Source organism: Trichechus manatus, unplaced genomic scaffold, assembly GCF_000243295.1.
Source record: "Trichechus manatus latirostris isolate Lorelei unplaced genomic scaffold, TriManLat1.0 scaffold00209, whole genome shotgun sequence".
Classification (NCBI taxonomy): Eukaryota; Metazoa; Chordata; class Mammalia; order Sirenia; family Trichechidae; genus Trichechus; species Trichechus manatus.
Genome location: NW_004444145.1, coordinates 1,851,984 through 1,877,065, shown reverse-complemented (window position 1 = coordinate 1,877,065; position 25,082 = coordinate 1,851,984). Strand labels below are relative to the sequence as shown.

At 41.2% G+C, this 25,082-nt stretch overlaps 1 protein-coding gene across 1 annotated transcript in view; it reads left to right on the top strand.

The window, feature by feature from the left end:
- FAM186A (family with sequence similarity 186 member A) overlaps positions 1 to 25,082 on the top strand; it is a 110,384-nt gene that overhangs the window by 44,892 nt on the left and 40,410 nt on the right. Inside the window, exons 5-9 of the mRNA XM_023742432.1 lie at positions 1 to 1,763; positions 1,800 to 2,786; positions 12,446 to 12,638; positions 14,118 to 14,269; positions 15,349 to 15,534. The exon at positions 1 to 1,763 is cut by the window's left edge and continues 13 nt beyond it. Coding sequence (XP_023598200.1) covers positions 1 to 1,763; positions 1,800 to 2,786; positions 12,446 to 12,638; positions 14,118 to 14,269; positions 15,349 to 15,534 — 3,281 coding nt within the window. The remainder of the gene's footprint in view (positions 1,764 to 1,799; positions 2,787 to 12,445; positions 12,639 to 14,117; positions 14,270 to 15,348; positions 15,535 to 25,082) is intronic.

Below are 25,082 nucleotides of genomic sequence, written 5' to 3'. Positions count from 1 at the left end.
ATCACCCTCACACCTCAGCAGGCCCAGGCATTGGGGATCACGCTCACCCCTCAGCAGGCTCAGGCACAGGGAATCACCCTCACATCTCAGCAGGCCCAGGCATTGGGGATCACTCTCATCCCTGAGGAGGCTCAGACACAGGGACTTACCTTCACACCTCAGCAGACCCAGGCACTGGGGACAACTTTCACCCCTGAGGAGGCTCAGGCACTGGGGATCACTGTCACCCCTGAGGAGGCCCAGGCACAGGCAATCACTCTCACAATTCAGCAGGCCCGGGCATTGGGGATAACTCTCACCCCTCAGCAAGCTGAGGCACTGGGAATCACCCTGACCCCTCAGCAAGCCCAGGCACTAGAAATCAGTCTCATTCCTGAGCAGGTCCAGACACAGGAAATTACTCTCACCCCTCAGCAGGCCCAGGAACTGGGGATCACTATCACCCCTGAGCAGGCCCATGCACAGAGGATAACTCTCATTTGTGAGCAGGTTCATGCACAGGGAATCACTCTTACCCCTAAGCAACTTGAGACCCAAGGGATAACCCTCACCTCTGAAGAAGCTCAGGCACAGAGGATCACATTCACCCCTGAGGAGGCTCAGGCACGGAGGATCACTGTCACCCCTGAGGAGGCCCAGGCACAGGGAATCACTCTCACCCTTCAGCAGGCCCGGGCATTGGGGATTACCCTCACTCCTGAGAAGGTCTGTGCATTGGGTCCTCCTCTCACTCCTAAACAGGCTCAGTCATTGGGGGTCTCTCTCGGCTCTAAGCAGGCCCAGGCATTAGAGGTCCCTCTCACTGAAGAGCAGGCCAAGAAATCAGGGGTCCCTATCACTCTGGAAAATGTTCAAGAAATACCAAAGACTCTTATCCTTAAGCACATCCATGCTCTAGGGGACACTCCCTCCCCTGAACAGGCCCAAGCAAGAGGGGTCTCGTTAGCTCCGGGAGCTCCTCTCACTGTGAGACAGGCCCAGGAACTGGGAGTCCCCATCACCCTGGAAAATGCCTGGGTGTCAGCTGTCACTCCTACCCTCAAGCAGGCCCAGACCTTGGGGCCCGCTTTTAACTTAGAACAGGCTCAAGCATTGGGGGTTTCTCTCATTCCAGAACAGTTCAGGGAATTAGGGGTCTCTCTCACCTCAGATAAAGCCCATGCCTTGGGATCTTCCCTTACTCCTGAGCAAGCCCAACCTTTGGGGGTCCCCATTACCCCAGGACAGGTCCAGCTAGTGGATCTTACTCTTATGCCTCAGCAGGACCTAAAATCAAGAGCTCCTTTCACTGTTGAGCAGCCCTCACAACTCTGGACTGGTCCTCCTTCAAGACATACCCCAGAAGTTGAGATCTTTTCTGTCACTGATCAATCCTTCACACCAAGTTCTCATATTCCTAAGCACTCCCCCACATTGGCTCCTTCCACTCTTAGACCATTTGAAGAATTGAAGGCTTCTCTGTCCCCTGGGCAATCCTTTAAATCAAGCCCTAGCCAGTTCCTGCCATCATCTGCTATTTCTGAGACATCCTCTGTATTTGGGGTCTCTTCTCCTTTGCAGATATCAAGGTCTCCTCTCACTCAATCCCCCTATGCCCGTGGGACATCCCTGGTAACCGGGATTGCTTCTGACCCTGAGAAGTTACTGGCACCACAGACCCCTCCTTCCTCTGAGGGTCGACCCACCCCTATGCAGTTCCTACCACCAGAGATCCCTCCCACCCGTAGGCAGGTAGTCACATCTAGGGGCCCTCTCACTCCCCGGCCACCCCTGACATTAAAGCCCTCTCTCACCCCCAGGCAGCCTCTTATACCTAGAGTCTCACCCACCTCTGGACAGATCCCCAGTCTCCCTCCTGGGCAGCCTTGGGTTTCTGGGGCCTCTTCTATCCCTGGGGAGCTCCTGGCATCTAGACCCTTTACTCTCCCTGAGCAGCCCCAGGTATTGCAGCCCCCTTTGTGGGGACCCTCCACCCTTGGGCAGCAACTGGCACCATGGATCCTTCCCATTCCGGGGCAACTTTCCCCATTCTGGGTCCATCCCACCCCTGGGCAGCCCCCCAAATTATGGGCTCCTCCAACTCCTGGAAAGCTCCAGAAAGATTTAACCTCTTTTGTCTTTGAGAAAAGTAAGAAAGGATTAGAAATTATTCCTTCTCTGAAATCTAAATCAGCATTTGTCCCTCCCAGTCCTCCAAAGTTCAAGGCACAGCAAGCCCCTTTTACCACTAAGAAGTTTCAAATGTCAGAGGTCTCTGACACTTCTGAAGAAACCCAGATGCTCCGAGATCCTTTTACCATGGAACAATTTAGAACACTTCAGTCCTATCTCACTGATAACACCAGGACACCAGTATCACAAACCCCTTCCATTGATGAGGGGGCCCCTCCTACTCTTATGAAGCCTATAGCATCACTACCTTCTCTTATTACTCAATCATCCAAAACATCACAGGTCTCACTTTCTGAACGGGACCAGAAATCCAGATTCCCTCCTATAGACAAGCCCTGGATACTGACCTCGGTTCTAGCTACCAAGAAACGCAAGATGATCGTGCCCCCTTCCTCTCCCCGAGAGCTTGAAGAGGAGGAAAAGTATTTTGTTGATGTGGAGGCTCAGAGGAAGAATCTGGTACTCTTAAATCAGGCCACAAAAACTTCTGGACTCTCTTCACAGCTGCACACAACAGCTAGGAATCTCATAATTGAGACACTGCATACGGACACAGTTCGGCTGGGATATCTATTCCGCAAGTACATTGCCTATAGGCTGATCCAGCGTGCCAGGTAGATGTAACTATTGTATGTCCAGTTTTCTGGTATAGTCCTGATTCCAATTATCCTCCCTCACTATAACTGTATTCATACTTGTCAGATTATATGTTTTAAAACATTTCTTATAGAAGATCTGTGGGATGGAAGCCTGTTTAAGACAGCAAAAGGACATATATACTTTAGGAGATAAGATATGCTATATAATATAATCTATTTCATCCATTTATGTATTTAGCAGAGATGCTAAGGTATATTTTGTGGATCATGGCTGATCTCTAAAACATCAACTTCAAAAGTGTAGAGATCCTTGCCAGTTATTCTGAATCTTTCAACTTCTTGGGTTCACAAAAAGATGTATGGTTCTTAAAATGGTGATGGCAGGTTATGTACAAGGTATTGCCATGAAAACTTTGCTGCTGGGGTGATCTGGGGGCAGCCAGTCCTCCTTCTGATTTTTTTTTAATGCAAATATCAGAAATGGGTCAGGACAAGTGACAACTGGCCTGCTATCTTTAGCATTGGTGTTAGAGGTTACCAACCTATTATCTAGGGGAAATTTTTTAACCTAAAATTACAGATGACAAATTAAAATGTATTAATAAGAAAAGGCTATCATTAATTATAGGAAAAACTTATGTCATTTATTCAACAAATATTTATTGAAAGTCTATTACATGCCAGATATTGTTCTAGGTGCTAGGGATACAGCAGTGAATAAAATAGGCAAAGTCCCCTGTTTTCATGAAATTTAAATTTTTGTAAACTGAATTCACTAGGGAATTAGAAATCGGAACAACAACATGCAAAAGGAAGATTTCTCTAAGTTATAATCAGAGCTTTTCATTTCAAAGTTTAGGTCATTTGGAATTTGTTAGAAAATATGTTTTTACTATATACTTGTCTTTAGTTTTCTCTTTTCATACTGACTAGTCCCACTCTTTTAAGCCTGTTTTTACATGTAAACACTTGCATCCACTTTAAGAATTTTTAAAGAATACCATGTTTCTGGTCATTCTCCAGTTCCCTTACGTCTTTTTTTTTTTTTTTTTTTAAATACTATTAAGTTTTTGGTGAAAGTTTACATAGCAAATTAGCCTCCCATTGGCAGTTTCTACACAAATTTTTCAGTGACATTAGTTACATTTTTCACAAAGTGTCAACATTCCCTTATATCTTTTTCAACTGTCATATTTAAATTAAAAAAATAAGTAGTACAGTCATATAGTACAATATTAAAAATAAACAAATAATAGAATGAAAAGTCTCACTAATAGTCCTAACCCCAGCCATCCATGCCCTTTCTGTAGGGCTACTAATATACATCTGTCATGGATTGAATTATGTCCCCCCAAAAATACCTGTCAACTTGGCTGAGTCATGATTCCCAGTATTATATGATTGTGTATCATTTTGTAATCTGATGTGATTTCCTTATGTGTTGTAAACTCTATCACTGTGATGTAATAAGATGGATTGGTATACAGGATTGGATAGTGTCTTAAGCCAATCTCTTTTGAGATATAAAAGAGAGAAGCAAGCATAGACACATGGGAACCTCATACCACCAAGAAAGAAGAGCCAGGAGAGAAGTGTGTCCTTTGGACCTGGGGTCCCTGCATTGAGAACCTCCTACACCCAGAGGAAGATTGATGCCAAGACATAAGGAGACCTCCAAGGAATGCCGGGCCCACTGATGTTGAAAGAAGACAAGGACCTTCCCACAGACCCGACACAGAGAGAAAGCCTTACCCTAGAGCTGGTGCCCTGAATTCAGGCTTCTAGCTCCTAAACTGTGAGAGAATAAATTTCTCTTTGTTAAAGCCATGCACTTGTGGTATTTCTGCTATAGCAGCACTAGATGACTAAGACAGAATTTGGTACCGAGAGTGGGGTGCTGTCTAACAGATACCTAAAATGTGGAAGCTATTTTGAAACTGTGAGCGGATAGAGGAGCAACAGTGGCAGAGGACCAGCAGCAGCAGAGAACCTGTAGTGGCAGAGAAGCAATAGCAGCAGAGAACCAGCAGGAGCAGAACCAGGAGACCAGCGCAAAACGGCGCTGGAGCCGACCCACGGAGTGAGAGAGCTGAGTGCCTGTGTGCAGGAAGCTTCCTGGCACAGTAGGGTGCCTCTGGGCACTTACCAGTGGAGCTACAGAGCTTTGAAATACTTGCCCCAGCAGAGCAGATGTGGGCGTGAGGCCACAGGAAGCAAAAGCTGAAGAGACAAGAAACACAGGGAGCCGAGCTGCCTCAGTCTCAAAAGGTATGGCCAAGACCTCTGGGGTTTCAAAGGGTGGAATCATGGCCTCTGGTGTTTTTAAGGGTGAAATTGTCACTTCGATGGACTAAGAGAATGGTGTGTCTAAAGCTGAGAGAGCAGAGTTGCTGTCCCAGTGGGCCTGGAAGGTGGAGCTGAAGCCCAGGGCCAAGGAGCCTCCACTCTGAATCCGGAGAGTGTGGCCAATACCTAGAGTCTGGAGGGCAGGGCTATTGTGTGAATGGTCTAAGAAAACAGGATTATTTGCAAAGCCTTGAGGGCTAATATAATGTGTTCTGCTGACTTGCTTGGTGCCTGTTATGCTTTCTTTCCTTCCAATTTCTCCCATTTGTAATGGAAATGTCTAGCTTGTGCCTGTCCTGCCATTGTACCTTTGAAAGCCGATGACTTGTATTCTTGATTTCAGAGATGAAGAGGAATTTTTGAATTTTAGACTTGGAGTTAAGACTTTTGCTATGATATGATGGGATGAGTATGTTTTGCATGTTGCAGGGATGTGATTTTTTGGGGGCTAAAGAGTGGAATGTCATGGATTGAATTATGTCCCCCAAAAAATATCCATCAACTTGGCTGAGTGATGATTCCCAGTATTGTATGATCGTGTACAATTTTGTAATCTGATGTGATTTCCTCATGTATTGTAAACTCTATCACTGTGATGTAATAAGATGGATTAGCGGCGGTTATACTGAAGAGGTATACAAGATTGGATATCTTAAGCCAATCTCTTTGAGATATAAAAGAGAGAAGTGAGCAGAGACACATGGGAACCTCATACCACCAAGAAAGCAGTGCCAGGAGCAGAGCACGTCCTTTGGACCTGAGGTTCCTGCACTGAGATGCTCCCAGACCGAGGGAAGACTGATGCATCACAAGGACCTTCCTTCTGACAGAGAAAGCCTTCTACTGGAGCTGATGCCCTGTATTTGGACTTATAGCCTATTAGACTCTAAGAAAATAAATTTCTCTTTGTTAAAGCCAGCCATTTGTGGTATTTCTGTTATAGCAGCACTAGATGACTCAGACAATATCCTTCCAGAAATATTTCCTGTATATGTAGGAAAGTACATATGATCTTGTATTCCCTCTTGATGTATATTAAGTGGTTATGACTCTTGATCTTTTCATAAAATAACTTAGATATTGCTGTTGTTGTTAGGTGCCATTGAGTCGATTCTGACTCATAGTGATCCTATGTAAAACAGAACAAAACACTGCCTGGTCCTGTCCCATCCTTACAATTGTTGCTATGTTTAAGCCCATTGTTGCAGCCACTGTGTCAGTCTATCTTGTTGAGGGTCTTCTTCGTTGTCCTTGGTCCTCTACTTTACCAAGCATGATGTCCTTCTTCAGGGACTGGTCCCTCCTGATAACATGTCCAAAGTATGTGAGACAGTCTTGCCATGCTCGCTTCTAAGGAGGATTCTGGCTGTACTTCTTCCAAGACAGATTTGTTCTTTCTCCTGGCAGTCCATTCAAAATTCTTCTCCTACACCATAATTCAAAGGCATCAATTCTTCTTCAGTCTTCCTATTCATTGTCCAGCTTTCATATGCATATGAGGCGACTGCAAATATCATGGCTTGGGTCAGGCCCACCTTAGTCCTCAAAGTGGTATCTTTGCTTGTGAACACTTTAACGAAGTCTTTTGCAGCAGATTTGCCCAATGCAATACATCATTTGATTTCCTGACTGCTGCTTCCATGGGTGTTGATTGTGGATCTAAATAAAGTGAAATCCTTGACAGCTTCAATATTTTCTCCATTTATCGTGATGTTGCTTTTTTACCTAGTTGGGAGGATTTTTGTTTTCTTTATGTTGATGTGTAATCTTCTGCATGAATTACATCTCAACTTAGATATTAGGTATTAGATAATTCAGGTATTAGTATATAAAGAGCTTGAGTAAGCTCATTTTATGACTGCATAGAATTTCAAAGTTTGGATTTACCAGAATTTATTTAACCTCTGATGGACATTTATGTTGTTTTCAATAGTTTGCTATTATAAAAATAACTGCAATGAATAATCATGTATATATATGATTTCACTTACATGTGGGAGATGTATTTGAGAATAAATTTCATTCAGAGGCATAAGTTAGGAACAGATAGCATTCACCTAAAAGTTTTGAAGGAATATAAAGGTAAGAATGGAATTACTACTCAAAATACTTCGTATTGTCTGGAAGGGATTCTATGCCAGGGTGATATTTTAACAGCTCAACTCCTATTAACGAAGGGTATTCATGTCAGGCAAGCTGGTACAGTCTATAATAAAAAATAAAAGAGTAAAAACTGAGACTAACCCGATGCCATCGAGTTGATTCCGACTCATAGCGACCCTATAGGACAGAGTAGAACCGCCCCATGAGGTTTCCAAGGAGCGGCTGGTGGATTTGAACTGCTGACCTTTTGGTTAGCAGCCGAGCTCTTAACCACTATGCCACTAGGGCTCCATAATAAAAAATAAAGAGCAAAAACTGAGACTAAAGGAAACATAAATTTTGTGGGAGAATCAAACTTGTTTAATCTAGAATTCTTTGAGGAGACAATTGCATGAACAGTGAGAAACTAAATGAAAATAATTATTTAAAGTTGACTGCATATACACCCTATTTGTCTGTCAGTTTGTCGTACTGTGGTGGCTTGCATGTAGCTGTGATACTGGAAGCTATGCCACCAGTATTTCAAATACCAGCAGGGTCACCCATGGTGGACAGCTTTCAGCTGAGTTTCCAGACTAAAAAGACTAGGAAGAAGGACCCAATGGTCTACTTCTGAAAAAATTAGCCAGTGAAAACCTTATGAATAACAGTGGAATATTTTCTGATACAGTGACAGAATGAGCTCCTCAGGTGGAAAGGCACTGAAAATACAACTGGGGAAGAGCTGCTTCCTCAAAGCAGAGTTGACCTTAATGACGTGGATGGAGCCAAGTTTTTGGGATCTTCATTTGCTGAAGTATGAATTTAGGAAAATCGGAAATCATCAAAAATGAAATGGAATGCATAAAGATTGATATCCTAGGCATTAGTAAGCTGAAATGGACTAATATTGGCCATTTTGAATGAGACAATCATATGGTCTACTAAGCCGGGAATGACAAATTAAAGAGGAATGGCGTTGCATTTATTGTCAAAAAGAGCATTTCAAGATCTATCCTGAAGTACAATGCTGTCAGTAACAGGATAATATCTATATGCCTACAAGGAAGACCAGTTAATACGACTATTATTCAAATTTACACACCAACCACTAAGAAGAAACTGAAGATTTTTACCAACTTCTGCAGTCTGAAATTGATCAAACATGCAATCAAGCTGCATTGATAATTTCTGGTGATTGGAATGTGAAAGTTGGAAACAAAGAACAGTAGCTGGAAATTAGGACCTTGGTGATAGAAATGATGCTGGAGATCGCATGATAGAATTCTGCAAGACCAACGACTTCTTCATTGCAAATTTTTTTTTCAACAACATAAATGGCAACTTCACACGTGGACCTCACGAGATGGAATACCCAGGAATCAAACTGACTACATCTGTGGAAAGAGACAATGGAAAAGCTCTATGTTATCAGTTAGAACAAGGCCAGGGGCTAACTGCGGAACAGACCATCAATTGCTCATATGCAAGTTTACGCTGAAACTGAAGAAAATTAGAACAAGTCCACGAGAGCCAAAGCAGGACCCTGAGTATATCCCACCTGAATTTAGAGACCATCTCAAGAACAGATTTAACGCATTGAACACTAACGACTGAAGACCAGATGAGTTGTGGAATGACATCAAGGACATCATATACCGAGAAAGCAAAAGGTCATTAAAAAGACAGGAAAGAAAGGAAGGACCAAAATGGATGTCAGAAGAGACTCTGAAACTTGCTCTTGGATGTAGAGTAGCTAAAGTGAATGGAAGAAATAGTGAAGTAAAAAAGCTGAATGGAAGATTTCAAAAGGCAGCTCAAGAAGACAAAGTAAAGCATTATAATGAAATGTGCAAAGACCTGGAGTTGGAAAACTAAAAAGGGAAGAACACACACAGCATTTCTCAAGCTGAAAGAAATGAAGAAAAAATTCAAGCCTCAAGTTGCAATACTGAAGGATTCTACGGTCAAAATATTGAACAACACAGGAAGCATCAAAAGAAATTGGAAGGAATACAGTCATTGTATAAGGAAAAAAAAGGTCAACATTCAAACATTTTAGGAGGTAGCATATGATCAAAAACTGATGGTACTGAAGGAAGAAGTCCAAGCTGCAGTGAAGGTACTGGCGAAAAACAAGGCTCCAGGAATTGATGGAATACCAACTGAGATGTTTCAACAAACAGATGCAGCACTGGAGGTGTTCACTCATCTATGCCAAGAAATTTGGAACAGCTACCTGGCCAGTTGACTGGAAGAGATCCATATTTGTGCCCATTCCAAACAAAGTTGATCCAACAGGATGCAGAAATTGTCGAACAATATCATTAATATCACACACAAGTAAAATTTTGCTGAAGAACATTCAAAAGTGGTTGCAGCAGTACATCAACAGAGAACTGCCAGAAATTTAAGCCGGATTCAGAAGAGGATATGGAATGAAGGATATCATTGCTGATATCAGATGGATCTTGCTGAAGCAGATAATACCTGAAAGATGTTTACCTGTGTTTTACTAACTATGCAAAGCCATTCGACTGTGTGGATCATAACAAAGTATGGATAACATTGTGAAGAATGGGAATTTCAGAACACTTAACTGTGCTCATGAGAAACCTGTACATAGACCAATAAATAGGCAGTCGTTCGAACAGAACAAGGGAATACTGCAAGGTTTAAAATCAGGAAAGGTATGCATCAGGGTTGTATTCTTTCACCATACTTATTCAATCTGTATGTTGAGCAAATAATCCAAGAAGCCAGACTATAGGAAGACGAATGGGGCATCAGGATTGGAGGAAGACTCATTAACAACCTGCGATATACAGATGACACAACCTTGCTTGCTGAAATTGAAGAGAACTTGAAGCGCTTACTTCTGAAGATCAAAGACTACAGCCTTCAGTACGGATTACACTTCGACATAAAGAAAACAAAAATCCTCCCAACTGGACCAATAAGTAACATCATGATAAATGGAGAAAAGATTGAAGGTGTCAAGAATTTCATTTTACTTGGATCCACAATCAACGCCCATGGGAACAACAGTCAAGAAATCAAAAGACACATTGCATTGGGCAAATCTGCTGCAAAAGACCTCTTTAAAGTGTTCAAAAGCAAAGATGTCACTTTGAAGACTAATGTTTTCGATCACCTCATATACATGCAAAAGCTGGACAATGGTATAGAACATATACAAAGAACAGAAAATTTAGGCTGGGAATTTTAAATAATGGGATAGCCCATGGTTGCTATAGGACCGTGAGTTCAGATTGTTAAACTGAATTACCTCTACAAACATATGAACAATAAAATTTCTAAGTTTGAAATGAAATTAGAACTTTTCCAAGTAGTGCAAAATGTGGGGAAAATCTCTAAAGACTGTGTGAATAAACAGAAAAACAGCAGGGAAGATTTCGTGTGAAAAATAAGCTATTAGAAAATTCAGCAAATTAATACACTTAAGTACTAAATGATCCATATATACAGTAGGTTCTAAGCTATTAATTATAACCCATGAAAGAGACCAAAGAGATATTCTCCCTCCCTCCTTCTCTCTCTTTCTCTATCTATACGGAGCTCTGGTAGCACAGCGGTTAAGAGCTAGAGCTGCTAAGCCAAAGGTGAGCAGTTTGAATCCACCAGCTGCTCCTTGGAAACCCTATGGGGCAGTACTATTGTGTCCTATAGGGTTGCTATGAATCAGAATCAACTCAATGGCAACTGGTTTGGGTTTTTAAATTTTCTCTGTATATATATATATATGTAAAATATATTCAGAAAAGTATCTTTAATAGCTCCCCATTGCCTTAAAAAAAAAAAATCCAAACTTCTTAGCACGCCTTTTATAACTATCCATTTCAATCTCACCTCCTACTATATTCTTTCACATATACGTAGTCTAAAGGCCCCAGACTTTTATTTTATTGCCTTTGTTTACACTGTTCCCTTAACCTGTAATACCTCATCCCCTTTTCTTGTTTTACTGGCAAACACAGTAGTTTTCAAATTTTAGTGACAATAAGATTTCCTTGAGATTTTGTTTAAAATACAGATTTCTGAAGCATAACAACAAGATTCTTACTCAAAAGGTCTGGGGAAGCACCCTGGAATGTGTATTTTCTACAAACAATCCCAAATGATTTCAGTTCAGGTGATAAGGGTTCACACTTTGAGAAACATTGGTATTGTGGAAAGAGAGATCTGAGTCTGATTCCCAAATCCACTATTTATTAATTATGTGACTATACTATAGAAAAATTACTTACCTTCGCTGAGACTCCTTTTCTCTTGTAGAATGGGGTTGTACAACTCTATGTGTTCAGGAGGATCAAATGTGATGGTATACTAAAGCATTTTCTAAACTGGGAAAACCAAAAAAAATCCAACCAAACCTGTTGCCTCGAGTCAATTCAGACTCATAGCGACCCTATAGGACAGAATAGAATTGCCCCATAGGGTCTCCAAGGAGCACCTGGTGGATTCAAACCACCAAACTTTTGGTTAGCAGCTGAACTCTGAACCACTACGCCACCTGGGCTCCCCAGATCAGGTCAATTGGACTATTTTATCTCCTACAGTAATTTTTATTACAAATAGGCATATTTAAAAATTTTTATATATTGAAATAATAAAAAGCAACATTACTATAACACTAACAAACTGTGATAGTGTCTTAGTTATTGGTGCTACTATAACAGAAATTCCACAAGTGAGTAGCTTTAACAAACAGTAATTTATTTTCTCACAGTTTAGGAGGCTAGAAGACCAAATTCAGAGTGCTGGCTCTGGGAGAAGGTCCTTGTCTCTTCAGCTTCTGCTTCCTGGTTCCTTGGAGATCTTCGTGTGTCTTGGCATCTATCTTACCGCATCTCTCCTTCTTACCTTGCTTATTTAATCTCTTTTATATCTCAAAAGAGATTGACTCAAGATATACACTACACTAATCCTGCCTCATTAACATAACAAAGATAACCCATTCCCAAATGGGTTTATAACCATAGGCATAGAGGTTAGGATTTACAACACGTATTTTGTGGGGACATAATTCAATCCATAACAGATAGATTTTTGAAAGTTTCATCATAACACAAACTAGATCAAGGTCCAGTTAAGCAAACCTCCCACCCCACCCCACTGCCTCTCTACTTACTAGGGATGAGATGAGAATTAAAAGTAACCGAGCCCAGGTTTGCTGCATTAGGGTCAATAACTATAACAATCTAATTCTTGTTTGTTTTTTCAAGAAACAACATAATCAAACAATTACAAGCCATCCAAAACACTGGGAAAGGCTATGAGAGCCGAAACCTCTACATAATGCTGAGTAGAATTGATGACTACCAGAAAAAGGTGATGCAAGTCTGGACTGAGAAGCAGAAGTCTCTAGAGCAGAGGCGGAATCAGTGCCTGAGGAACATTATGTATTTATTTAGTCAGGTGGGAACCATTCTCTTTCCCTAGTGTGTTGTAAGAAAAATGAAAGTAGTAAGCTTTGAAAATAGCATTTACCTTTGAAACTCTTAAATTGACAAAGTGCAGGAATACTGGCAGGACTTTCCAGATGAGAATAGGGGAGACGTCTAGAAATGTTCAACTCCTTCCTAATTATCCCACATCTACCAGCCTCTAAATACGTAACTTCTTCAAGTCATTGCTTTCCAACTGATTATTGGTGGTTAATTCTCTCCTCAAAACTACCAGGAAGCAACTTTTAATATCACAAATTTATATAAAGGAGATAAAGATTTAACTTGCTTACATAGCACCAGGCACAGACGATCTCATTAAATACTAACATCTATTCATTATGTCCCAGAGGCCTTCCTGAGATGACCATCAATATGCGTTTGGGAGTGATAGTGACCTTCTAAAAGGTTATAGAGCTGAGATTAGACTTCTTTGCTCTGGGATTATGTTATCAGGCTAGTAAATACCATGAGCTGGAGTCAATAGGTACCAAGGCATGAAGAAAGAAGAGGAAAAAGCAAAAGAGAGAAGAGGGTAGATCTGAGTAAACACCTTACACTGAGTCAGGGTGGTGGTCAAGAGGGTTGGCTCTGCTACCAGGTTATCTGTGTTCAAATCAGCTCCACCACATACAAGCTAAGTGACCTTGGGCAAGCTACTTAAGTTTTCTGAGCCTCAGATTCCCCGTATGTAAGACAAGGATAGTGATAGTATCTACTTCCTAAGATTGCTATAAATATCAAATGAGCTAACATAAGAAAAGTGCTGAACAGTGTCTGGCATTAATTAATATTCAGTAAATGTTAACTATCATTATGATTGCATAGTGCTTCACAGTTTATAAAGTGCTTCCATATACATTATCTTACACAACCTTTACAACAGCCCTTGGTTATTATCCCCATTTTAGAAATAAGAAGAAAGAGGTATAGACAAATGAAGTGACTAGCCCAAAGTCACACAGCTAGAAAATAATAGGACTAGGTCTGCAGCAGAACCAAAGTTTATACATATATCATTACATATCACTGCTGCCACCTCCGAAATTGTGTGTGTTGTGTGTGAGTGGAGCCCTGGTGGCTCAGTGGTTAAGAGCTGTGGCTGCTAACCAAAACATAGGCAGTTTGAATCTACCAGCTGCTCCCTGGAAACCCTATGGGGGCAGTTCTACTCTGTCCTATAGGGTCACTATGAGTCAGAAACGACTCAATGGTAATGGGTTTGGTTTTTGGGTGTAGGGGTGGATGGAGGGTGGGAAAGGGTTGGAGGGAGGGGGAAAGAGGATGAAGAGGGAAGAGAATGGAGAGAGAGGATTTGCAAATCCATGGAAGAGGAGGATTTATAGTTTAGTCTAGGGCCAACCCATATGACCCTCCTAAAGTTTCCAGCCCTTTCTTTTCATGGTTTCCTTTTTCTGATTTAACTTTTGTCTTTTTTCTTTTTTTTAAGCTCCAAGACATGTATAAATTGAATCTTAGTCAACCTATCCCCTTGATCATCGATGAAAAGCCGATGCCTGCCTCTACTAAATTCATTCACCACCCATACCTAGAGCTACTAACAAAAGAGAACAGAAAAGCTGATGCATTCAGGAAATTTAGGTATGCGATAAAAAGATTGACATTAAAGTTTCTTTGGATGACATGTGGGACCTAATTTTTTTTTTCCTGTCCAAGAGCCTCCCCTTTCCTACAATTATGATATGGTCCAGTGAAGACTTTAAGAGAGTATTCATTTCCTTACCTAATTTGGCAAGAGTTGATTATATATATTTCTACTTAAATATTCAACATCGGATTTTGAGTTCCTTTTAAAAAAAAAAAATGAAGCTGATTCTTTCTTTAAAAAAACAAAACAAAACAAAAAAGCCAATTGCCATAGAGTCCATTTCAACTCATAGTGACCCTATAGGATAGAGTAGAACTGTCCCATAGGGTTTCCAAGGAGTGGCTGGTGGATTCAAACTACCGACCTTTTGGTTAGTTCTTAACCACTGTGCCACCAGGGCTCCAGGATTCTTTCTTACTAAGAAACAAATTATTTTATGAATACAAAATAAAGAAATCTAGAAGCATTAGCCTCCTTTCCCCTCCCTCCCCACCCCCTTTTTTCTCTTTTTTAAGAAAGCAGCAACTTTGGGAAGGAAACGAAAAGATGGTTGGTGGGGAAAAATAACCTGCCTATAGTCTGTATATTCCATGAAGCTAAGGTAGTTTTTAGAGGGGTTACTTGGTGAAGTCATGGAAATGCAATTTGGGTAACTATTTTAGCAAATTCTGCTTTTTCATCTATCTCTCAAAGTGGACTTAGCTAATGCTCCTCAGTGGTGCCGAGGGAGGGCTTTACAGGACAAAAACCAAACCCAAACCCATTGCCATTGAGTCGATTCCGACTCATGGCAACCCTATAGGACAGAGAAGAACTGCCCCATAGGGTTTCCAAGGCTGTAATCTTTATGGAAGCTGACTGCCACATATTTCTCCCATGGGGTGGTGGGTGGGTTCGAACCGCTGACCTTTTGGTTAGCAGCCAAGTGCCTAACCACTGCACTACAAGGGTTCGTTGTTATAAGACAGGACGGTGGTAAAAATAAGAGGGGAAAATAAAATTCATATGTTTTGATTGGCAATGGAGCTCAGGAGAGTTTGGTGCTTCCAATTAATGCTCTCTGATTCTCTAGACAACAAAAGGACCATATGGAGGCCATCTGGAATGCTGATCTGTCTACTTCAAGCTACCCAATAACAGAAAAGAAATCAATCCATTCACTCTGGGCCCAGCTGGGTGGCTACCCAGATATTCCTAGGCTGCTCCAGTTAGATGTTCACTCTACCTTCAGAAAATCTCTTGCATCCATTCAATCACAGTAAGTTAAGGAATGGGAGCACTCTGGTAATCGGGACTTCGGTCAAACAAAAAGAACCTTTTGTTTCCCTCACTTGACTTTTTTCCGTAGCTTGAAAGTGCTGGAAAGGAGGTTAGACTCACACCAGTCATAAAATGAAAAATAAAGTACAGTTGCTGTAAATTCCAATTCATGGCAATCCCGTATATGTCAGAGTAGAACTGTGCAACATAAAGGCTTTCAATGGCTAATTTTTCAGTAGATTGCCAGGCCTTTCTTCCAAGAGTCATAAAATAGTACAGATAAATTCAGCATTGGTCTTGTAGTGTTTCTCTTCATAGGCCTGCAGATGACATTACTGAATAATGCAAAACAAAAAAAAATAGTTATGACACCATGAAACCTAATATAACACTAGATAGGTCCACTTTGAATTCCACCCTTGTTGTTATTGTTAGGTGCCATTTAGTCCATTCTGACTCATAGCAACCCTATGTACAACAGAATGAAACACTGCCCAGTCCTGTGCCATCCTCACAATCATTGCTATGTTTGAGCCTACTGTTGTAGCCACTGTGTCAATCCATCTCATCAAGGGTCTTCCTCTTTTTCACTGACTCTCTACCTTACTAAGCATGATGTCCTTCGCCAGGGACTGGTCCCTTCTGATAACATGTCCAAAGTGCATAAGATGAAATCTCGCCATCCTTGCTTCCAAGGAGCACTCTGGCTGTGCTTCTTCCAATACAGACTTGTTCATTCTTCTGGCAGTCCATGGTATATTCAGTATTCTTCATCAATACCATAATTCAAAGGCATCAATTCTTCTTTGGTTTTCCTTATTCATTGTCCAGCTTTCCCATCCATATGAGGTGACTGAAAACACCATGGCTTGGGTCAAGCTCGCCTTAGTCCTTAAAGTGACATCTTTGCTTAACATTTTAAAGAGGTCTTTTGCAGCAGATTTGCCCAGTGCAATGCGTCGTTTGATTTCTTGACTGTTGCTTCCATGGGCGTTGATTGTGGATCCCAATAAAATGAAATTCTTAACAACTTCAATCTTTTCCCCATTTATCATGATGTTGCTTATTGGTCCAGTTGTGAGGACTTTTGTTTTCTTTATGTTAAGGTGTAATCCATACTGAAGGCTGTAGTCTTTGATCTTCATCAGTAAGCGCTTCAAGTTCTCTTCACTTTCAGCAAGCAAGGTTGTGTCATCTGCATATCACAGGTTGTTCATGAGTTTTCCACCAATCCTGATGCCCCATTCTTCTTCATACAGTCCAGTTTCTTGGGTTATTTGCTCAGCATACAGACTGATTAAGTATGGTGAAAGGATATGACCTTGACACATACCTTTCCTGATTTTAAACCACACAGAATCCACTTGTTCTGTTCAAACGACTGCCTATTGGCCTATGTACAGGTTCCACATGAGAGCAATTAAGTGTTCTAGAATTCCCATTCTTCACAGTGTTATCCATAATTTCTTATGATCCACACAGTCGAATGCCTTTGCATAGTCAGTAAAACACAGGTAAACATATTTCTGGTAGTCTCTGCTTTCAGCCAAGATCCATCTGACATCAGCAATGATATCCTTCATTCCACATCCTCTTCTGAATCCAGCTTGAATTTCTGGCAGCTCCCTGTCAATGTACTGCTGCAACCACTTTTGAATGTTCTTCAGCAAAATTATACTTGTGTGTGATATTAATGATATTGTTCAACAATTTCTGCATCCTGTTGGATCAACTTTGTTTGGAATGGGCACAAATATGGATCTCTTCCAGTCAACTGGCCAGGTAGCTGTCTTCCAAATTTCTTGGCATAGATGAGTGAACACCTCCAGTGCTGCATCTGTTTGTTGAAACATCTCAGTTGGTATTCTGTCAATTCCTGGAGCCTTGTTTTTCGCCAATGCCTCCAGTGCAGCTTGGACTTCTTCCTTCAATACTACTGGTTCTTGATCACATGCTACCTAAAATGGTTGAATGTTGACTTTTTTTTTTGATACAGTGACTCTGTGTATTCCTTCCAACTTCTTTTGATGCTTCCTGCATTGTTCAATATCTTGACTGTAGAATGCTTCAATACTGAAACTTGAGGCTTGAAATTTTTTCTTCAGTTCTTTCAGCTTGAGAAATGCTGAGTGTGTTCTTCCCTTTTTAGTTTTCCAACTCCAGGTCTTTGCACATTTCATTAGAATGCTTTACTTTGTCTTCTTGAGCTGCCTTTTGAAATCTTCCATTCACTTTAGCTACTCTTTGTTCAAGAGCAAGTTTCAGAGTCTCTTCTGACATTCATTTTGGTCTTTCTTTTTAATGACTTTTTACTTTCTTCATGTATGATGTCCTTGATCCCATTCCACAACTCATCTGGTCTTCAATCATTAGTGTTCAATGTGTTAAATCTATTCTTGAGATGGTCTCTATATTCATCTGGGATATTTTCAAGGTTGTATTTTTGTTCCTGTGGACTTGTTTTAATTTTCTTCAGCTTCAACTTGAACTTACATATGAGTAACTGATGGTCTGTTCTGAAGTCCGCCCCTGGCCTTCTTCTGACTGATGATATAGAGCTTTTCCATCGTCTCTTTCACAGATATAGTTGATTTGATTTCTGTGTTTTCCAGCTGGTGAGGTCCACGTGTATAGTCACTGTTTGTGTTGTTGAAAAAAAGGTATTTGCAATGAAGAAGTTGTTGGTCTTGCAAATTCTATCATGAGATCTCCAGCGTTGTTTCTATCACCAAGGCCATATTTTCCAAGTACAGATCCTTCTTCTTTGTTTCCAACTTTCACATTCCAATCACCAGTAATTATCAATGCATCTTGATTGCATGTCTGATCAATTTCAGACTGCAGAAGTTGGTAAAAATCTTCAATTCTTCATTCTTCATTCTTTTCTCTGATTCTTCCTCTAAGTGGCATCTGTGGATTTGTCTTCAATTTCACTGATTCTGTCTTCCATTGTTTCAAATTTGCTCTTAAAATCTTCTATTGCGTTGTTCATTTCTGAAATTTTGTTATTTTTTTAATTTCTAATTGTTGTTTTTGTATGATTTCTAATTGTTTATTTATTTTGACATTTTGCTCTTGTATTATTTTCCTGAATTCTTCTATTGCTTTGTCTATGTTTTCCTTGATTTTGGCTATGTTTTGGTTGGTTTTGTGTGTGTTTTCTATGATTTTGTCTGTGTTTTCCTTGATCTTGTGCCCAATACCTTGGACAGCCCTGAATGTTAGACTTTTGAATCCCTTATCAGATAGTTCCATTGCCTTTTCTTCTGCTGGAAGGTCATCTGGTGCTTTATTCTGGTCACTTACTGGAGCCATCTTGTCCTGTTTTTATATATATACATATGTTTTGATATTGTCTGCTGTCTCTGAGACATTCAGGTATTATTTTCTTTGTTTATTGATTGTAGATTTGTTTCATTCTGCTTTTTTGTTTTGTTTGGTTTTGTCTGGGCAAGTGTGCCAGGCATGCTTTGTTGCTTGCTCGTCTGTGAGAGTGATAATTCTCACCACCTCGTCCTGGTGTGCAGGATGGGTCACTTAGCTATGATGGAGCAGGGCAGGTCCAGCAGGAAGGGAAGGGGTGGAGATGGGTCATTTGTCTTCTGCGTGAACTAGGTCAGGGGCTGGAGCAGGGCCACTGCAGTCTGCAGAGGTGGGTCCTGAGCCAGTGGCTAAGGGCCTGGGGTCTGGGCCAGGTCCCCTCGGGGCTGCTGCAGTCTGCGAGGGGGTCCTGAGCCAGCAGGGAAGGGCCTGGGGTCTGGATTGGATCCTCTTGGGGCCATGGCAGGTGGTAGGAGGGGTCTGGAGCTCGCAGGAAGGGGACTGGGGTCCAAGTCAGGTCCCCTGGGTACTGCAGCAGGTGGCAGCAAGGGTCCGGAGCTGGTAGGAAGGGGCCTAGGGCCTGGGCTGTGTGCCCTGGATCCCACAGCAGATGGCAGGAGGGGTCCAGAGCCAGTGGGAAGTGGCTTGAGGTCTCGGCTAGGTCCCCTGGGTGCTGAAGTGTGTGGCAAGAGGGGCCTGGAGCTGGTGGGAAGGGGCCTCAGGTCCGAGCTGGGGTCTCTTGGGGCCGTGGGTGGTGGGGTGGAAGACAGAGGTGAGGGGAAGGCAGGGACAGAGAAGGCTAGATGGAAGAGGGCAATAAGTTTGGTTGGTACTCTGGTTCCTGGTTCCTGGCAGTTGGGGTTGCTGTGATGGGGTGGTTATAATTGCTGTCCACCAGAGGGGTGGGGGTGGTAGGAGCATCCTCCTGTAGTTACTCGGTGAGAGAGACTGGGCTTCTCCTTGAGTTGCAGACAGCAAACGTGGTCTTATTTAGTCCTGGGTGTGTCCACGCCGTATCTCTATCTCCTATTGGGAATTCCATGGAGGCGCCGTTCTGCAAGCAGTCTTGCTGGCTTAATTCCAAGATGGTAACGCGGAGTCATGCTGTTTGGTCAGGAACCTCCACTATGTACCTGTATTCCTTCCCCATTTTCTATCAGTTTCTTCTTCTCCTCAGTGAGTTCTAATCCAATACTTTATCCCTTCGTTTAAGGTTCAGGGTTCTAGGATTGACATCTATATCTGTTTTACTTAGTTTTTCAGGTCTTCGTTGCAGTAGGATGGCTTACTGCTTCTGACTAGTCCACCATCTTGGCTCCACCTTGATTGGATGTGGCAGATTTTTAAAGCTGACTCTTTCGTGGGGTACTTTGGTGAGTTCTTTCTAGAAGCCATCACTGGAGATCTCTCATCTGCAGTTTTCTTGATCTAGGCAAATGCATTTGTATTTCAAGTAGTCATTTATATTTACTTCTCCCTGAGCCCCTTGGAATCCTGTGATATCTCCAGCTTCTCTTGGCTGAGGTATGTTTGCATTTTTAGGCAACCTTCTTGGATCAACTTTCTCGGTCCAAGAAGAACCCATGCCATCTCTCTTGCGTATACATGTGTGTGTGGCCCACATCTAGTCTATGGGAAATACTCAAGTTTTCTTTGTCTGGACAAACTCTGAGGTTGAAGCCTTATCCTAGGATAGCAGCAGCCTCTTCTCTGCTTCTGTAGTCAGAGCATCTAGTTTGCCAGTCACCTGCTTTTAGCTTTTTTCCAGGTGTGGAATCAAGCCCCTGTTCACTGGGCCTCCAATCTGCAGGGGCCCATATTGAACTCTTGGAGTGAAGGAGGGGTAGGTTTCAAAATCCTCTTATTGACCATTTTATACCCTGAAAGTAAATAAGAAGTTCAAGAGTTTTGTAACTGGCTCTCTGTCAATTACTCTGCAAATCTGGGTCTAGTACTTTTCTTTGGAATTTGGTATTTATTGTTAGGGCTTCCAGATTTAGCAAAAAAAAAAAAATACAGGATGCCAGCTAAATTCAAATTTCAGATAAACAATTAATGATTTAGTATAAGTATGTTCCATGTAAAATTATACTAAAAAATTACTTGTTTCTTATCTGAAATTCAAGTTTAACTGGGTATCCTATAATGAAGCTGGCAACCCTTCCATTGTGCTTTACCAAAACTTCCATTTTGACATGCTATTGCATATGAAATATGTATTAGAAATTTCTAACTTAGGGCTGGGGGGGAGCAGGGGGGGTGGTTAGGTGCCTGAAAAACTTTCAGAATAGGAGAAACCACAAACAGTGAAAAAAATTAAGACATTAAAGGAATAAAGAGTTAGGAGAATTGAAGCTTTGAATATTTGCTAGCTCTGAGAAATATGTTTTACATTCACTAAAAATAAATACAGTCAACACAGAAAGTATCAATTTTAAGACATCTTAAATTAGTAATAATGGGTACCATATGATCAATTACTATTAACCATTTTCCCCCACCCCTCCCCCACCCCACTTTTTTTCTTACTAGAAAACATTCAATGCTTCCTTCCCCCAAAGAGGATTGTGTTTATTTTACTTTGTGGTAGTTCAAATGTAAGCCAAGAGACTTTTTCTCCCTCTGGGTTTAGTTATTTCTACTATCCTTTAGGTCTCAGCTTAAACAATCCTTCCAAGATGCCTTCTCTGAACCCTCCTATGTGCTCCCATAGCATCTTGTAATTAATACTCTCCTAGCACTTACCGATCTGTTTCATAATTGCCTCATTATATATTCCCCTGATTTTAGACAATATGTTTTGGGGAAATTAGGTGTCTGTTGTGTTCACCTATTTTGTTCTGCCTGCTTTCCTTTCACAAATATTTATTAACTATTTACTATGTGCCAGGTGCTACAACTAGGCACTCAGATACAATACACAGGAAGAGCTCAAGAGATCATGGATGCCATGCAGAAGGAATGTGTGCACAGATTCAGAGTATTGCTTCTTTTGCTTTATCTCCTAAAACACAAACAAGCAACAAAAAACTCCCAACCCCCTAATTCCCTTTCTTCCTGTTTCCAATAGGGGTGACTGAAAATTCAAGTGACTAGCATTGAGATTTCTCCCTTCTTCCTGCCTTGATGTGTATGTAATGGTTTTGCAACCCTGAGGTGATATCCATGAGAACCAAAAGACAATACACCAAGAATTATGAACAGAAAGATAGAAAAACCCTGGCTCCTTGATGACATCATTGAGTTGTTAAAACAACGCTGAGTACACCTGCCTCTGGGCTTTGTGTTAAGTGAGCAATAAATGGACTTATGGTTTTGACCAGTATTAGTCAGATTCTGTGATTTATAGCCAATCAGTGTAAAAATAGCACAGTGGAGGTGTCTGACCTCCTCCTCTAACTTCACAAGGGGGAAGGAGAATCAAGATTGACAGCCCAAGGCTGATTCCTATGAGTTCGAGGTCAGACACACCTCCTCTCTTCAATATTTTCACCAATTCTGACACCAACCGTCCCTCCCACAGCACTCTACTTCTCTGCTGGGTTCGATAATTCATTGCAATGGCCACACAGAATTCACAGAACATACTCACAGTTATAGGATTTATTAGAGAAGTGACAGATTACAATTCAGGTTCAGGAACGCTCACGATACAGTTCCTCGATCAGGACATCCTCTTCTCAGCCATGCCCTCAAGCAGGCTTCTCCCTGGCCCTTGGCCCCTCGGCCTGGCTCTCTGCTCTGCTCGGGCAAGTGTTACAAAGCTCTTTTGTTCTTGTTGTTGTTAGGTGCCATAGAGTCAGTTCTGATTGGTAGCAACCCTATGTCAAACAGAACGAAACACTTCCCAGTCCTGTGCCATCCTCACAATCATTGTTATGCTTCAGCCCATTGTTGCAGCCATTGTCAGTTCATCTTGTTAAGGGTCTTCCTCTTTCTCACTGACCTTCTACTTTACCAAGCATGATGTCTTGCTCCAGGGACTGATCCCTCCTGATAACATGTCCAAATTATATGAGACGAAGTCTTGCCATCCTTGCTTCTAAGGATACTCTTTTAGCTCAGCCAGTAATTCCCCAGAGGCACCCTACTCTGCCAGGAAGCCTTGCACCGAAGACACTCAGTTCTCTTGCTCCATAGGTCAGCACACCCACTGTGCTGTCTCCTGCCAGTCTCCTGGTTCTGCTGCCACTCCTGCCACTGTTTCTCTCCTGCCACTTCTCGCTGTCTTCAGTGTTACAGCTCTCTCAGTCTCCTGGTTCCAGGAACTTCTCAGCACTGGGATCCCCCGTCCAGAGGACTCAGTTTATATTTTTTCTCTCAGGAAAGCCTTTCCTGATCTCCCCTATTGCCCTTAAATGCCATTCCTCCAGTTTCCCATAACATCATAAGCTTATTATCCTAATATTGTATTTACCATATGTTTTATAATTGTCTGTTTATGCATCTATCTCTCCTTAGAATATACACTCCTTGAGAAAAGGGAACTTTGTCCTATTTATCTTTGTATCCTCAGAGGTCTGGCACATTGCCTGGCCCATCAGATATCCAAAAAAAGTTCAAAGGTGAATGAATGAATTAGTTTGTTTCTGTCCCCAAAGTGGGAATAATCAAAGTAGGGGGTGAGGAAATACTGAGGAATTACAAAAGATAATAACTATCAGAAGAACAGTTTTCAACAGGCTTCTCTCAGGGCAGAGGAAGATTTGGAAGTTGTAGCCTGTGTGTCAGAATGTTTATTAAGTGAGGTAATAACACCTGATAAGTAGTAATAAGAACAGTAACACTTCATTTGTATATTTGTATAGTGTTTTTCACAAATAGTCATTCTAGCGCATTTTAGAGACTAGGAAGCTAAGTTGAACCAGAATTTCAAATAAGTTCTCTATACCACCCTATAGACATCCGAAACTTACCTTTTCTCCTACTGCAATAAAGACCATCTGATGTGGAAAATCTTACCAAGCAGTAGGCAAAGGTCAAGGTCACACAGAATGACTGGATCTGCAGTTTCTTTCTTTATCATTCACCCTGTGTCTGTTTCTCTTTATATGTCACACACAAGCACACACTATGCATAATGTCTTTTTTTTTTTTTTTTTGCTTTTTTACTATTCAAATCTTTGTTTAAAATACAGGTAGAGAAAGCTGGCACGTAGTGTGATATGCCATAATCCTTCACCTCTCTAAGGGATGGCCCTGGCCGGGGGGTTATACACTTGAAAACATTTAAACGAGAAATTTAATGTTCAGGTGTTTGCATTGGCTAGTTAGAGCATGTTCCCTCATAGGACACAAATATAAATCAGAAAGTTGCCCGCAAATATAGAATCAGGGCAAAAGAAGCTACTTCTGTGTTATCAGTGGATGTAACATAAGGTTATAATTTGGATTCACTTCCCCTCTAAAGACGTATCTGACAAGTAACTTGGACAGTTATGCTCTGACCCAGGCTTCTTGTTTCCTTGCCTGTCTCATGCTGACCATCCGCCATTCCATTTAATTTTTTTTCTTAAATAATTGAAATTTATTTTATTTTTTAAAAAAGGAAATTGACTTTCTGAGTATAATATGTATACATACTCTTACCATAAAATTTTCAGAAAATATAGAAAACATGAAAATGTGGCTTAGAAAATCATTTCTGACCCCTACCATTCAGGGATAATACCACTGCTAACATTTTGGTATCTACTTTTCAAAAAAATTCTATGTGCTTTTTTTTTGTTGTTGCAAAAACGGGCTCATGTTAGACACATTGTTTTTTTAGTCTGCTTTGTTTTTCACTTAATACATCTTTGAAATGTTTCTATGTTAATAAATATAGATCCACATCACCATTTTTATTGGTTGCCTGATATTCACCGTACAGACGCATCATATTTATTGAACTGTTGTATTGATAGAAATTGGGGTATTCTTCAATGTTACAAACAATGCTGTAAAAAGTATCTTTGCACAAGTTTGTATATTGATATGATTATTTCCCTATGAAAAATTCCTTTAAAATAATATATAGTTTTTTCCAATGGCAAAAATAATGTAGGTTCACTGTAGAAAATTTGGAAAATACAGACAAGTCCATCCCCTGAAATAACAACCACTGTCAATATTTAAGCCATGTTGTAACTTAGGTACATGAATACTATCTAATAAGCTACTGCCAAACCCTGGGAAACATTCTGTCTCTTTAAGGTGACTTTTATGGATTACATACTGACTTTA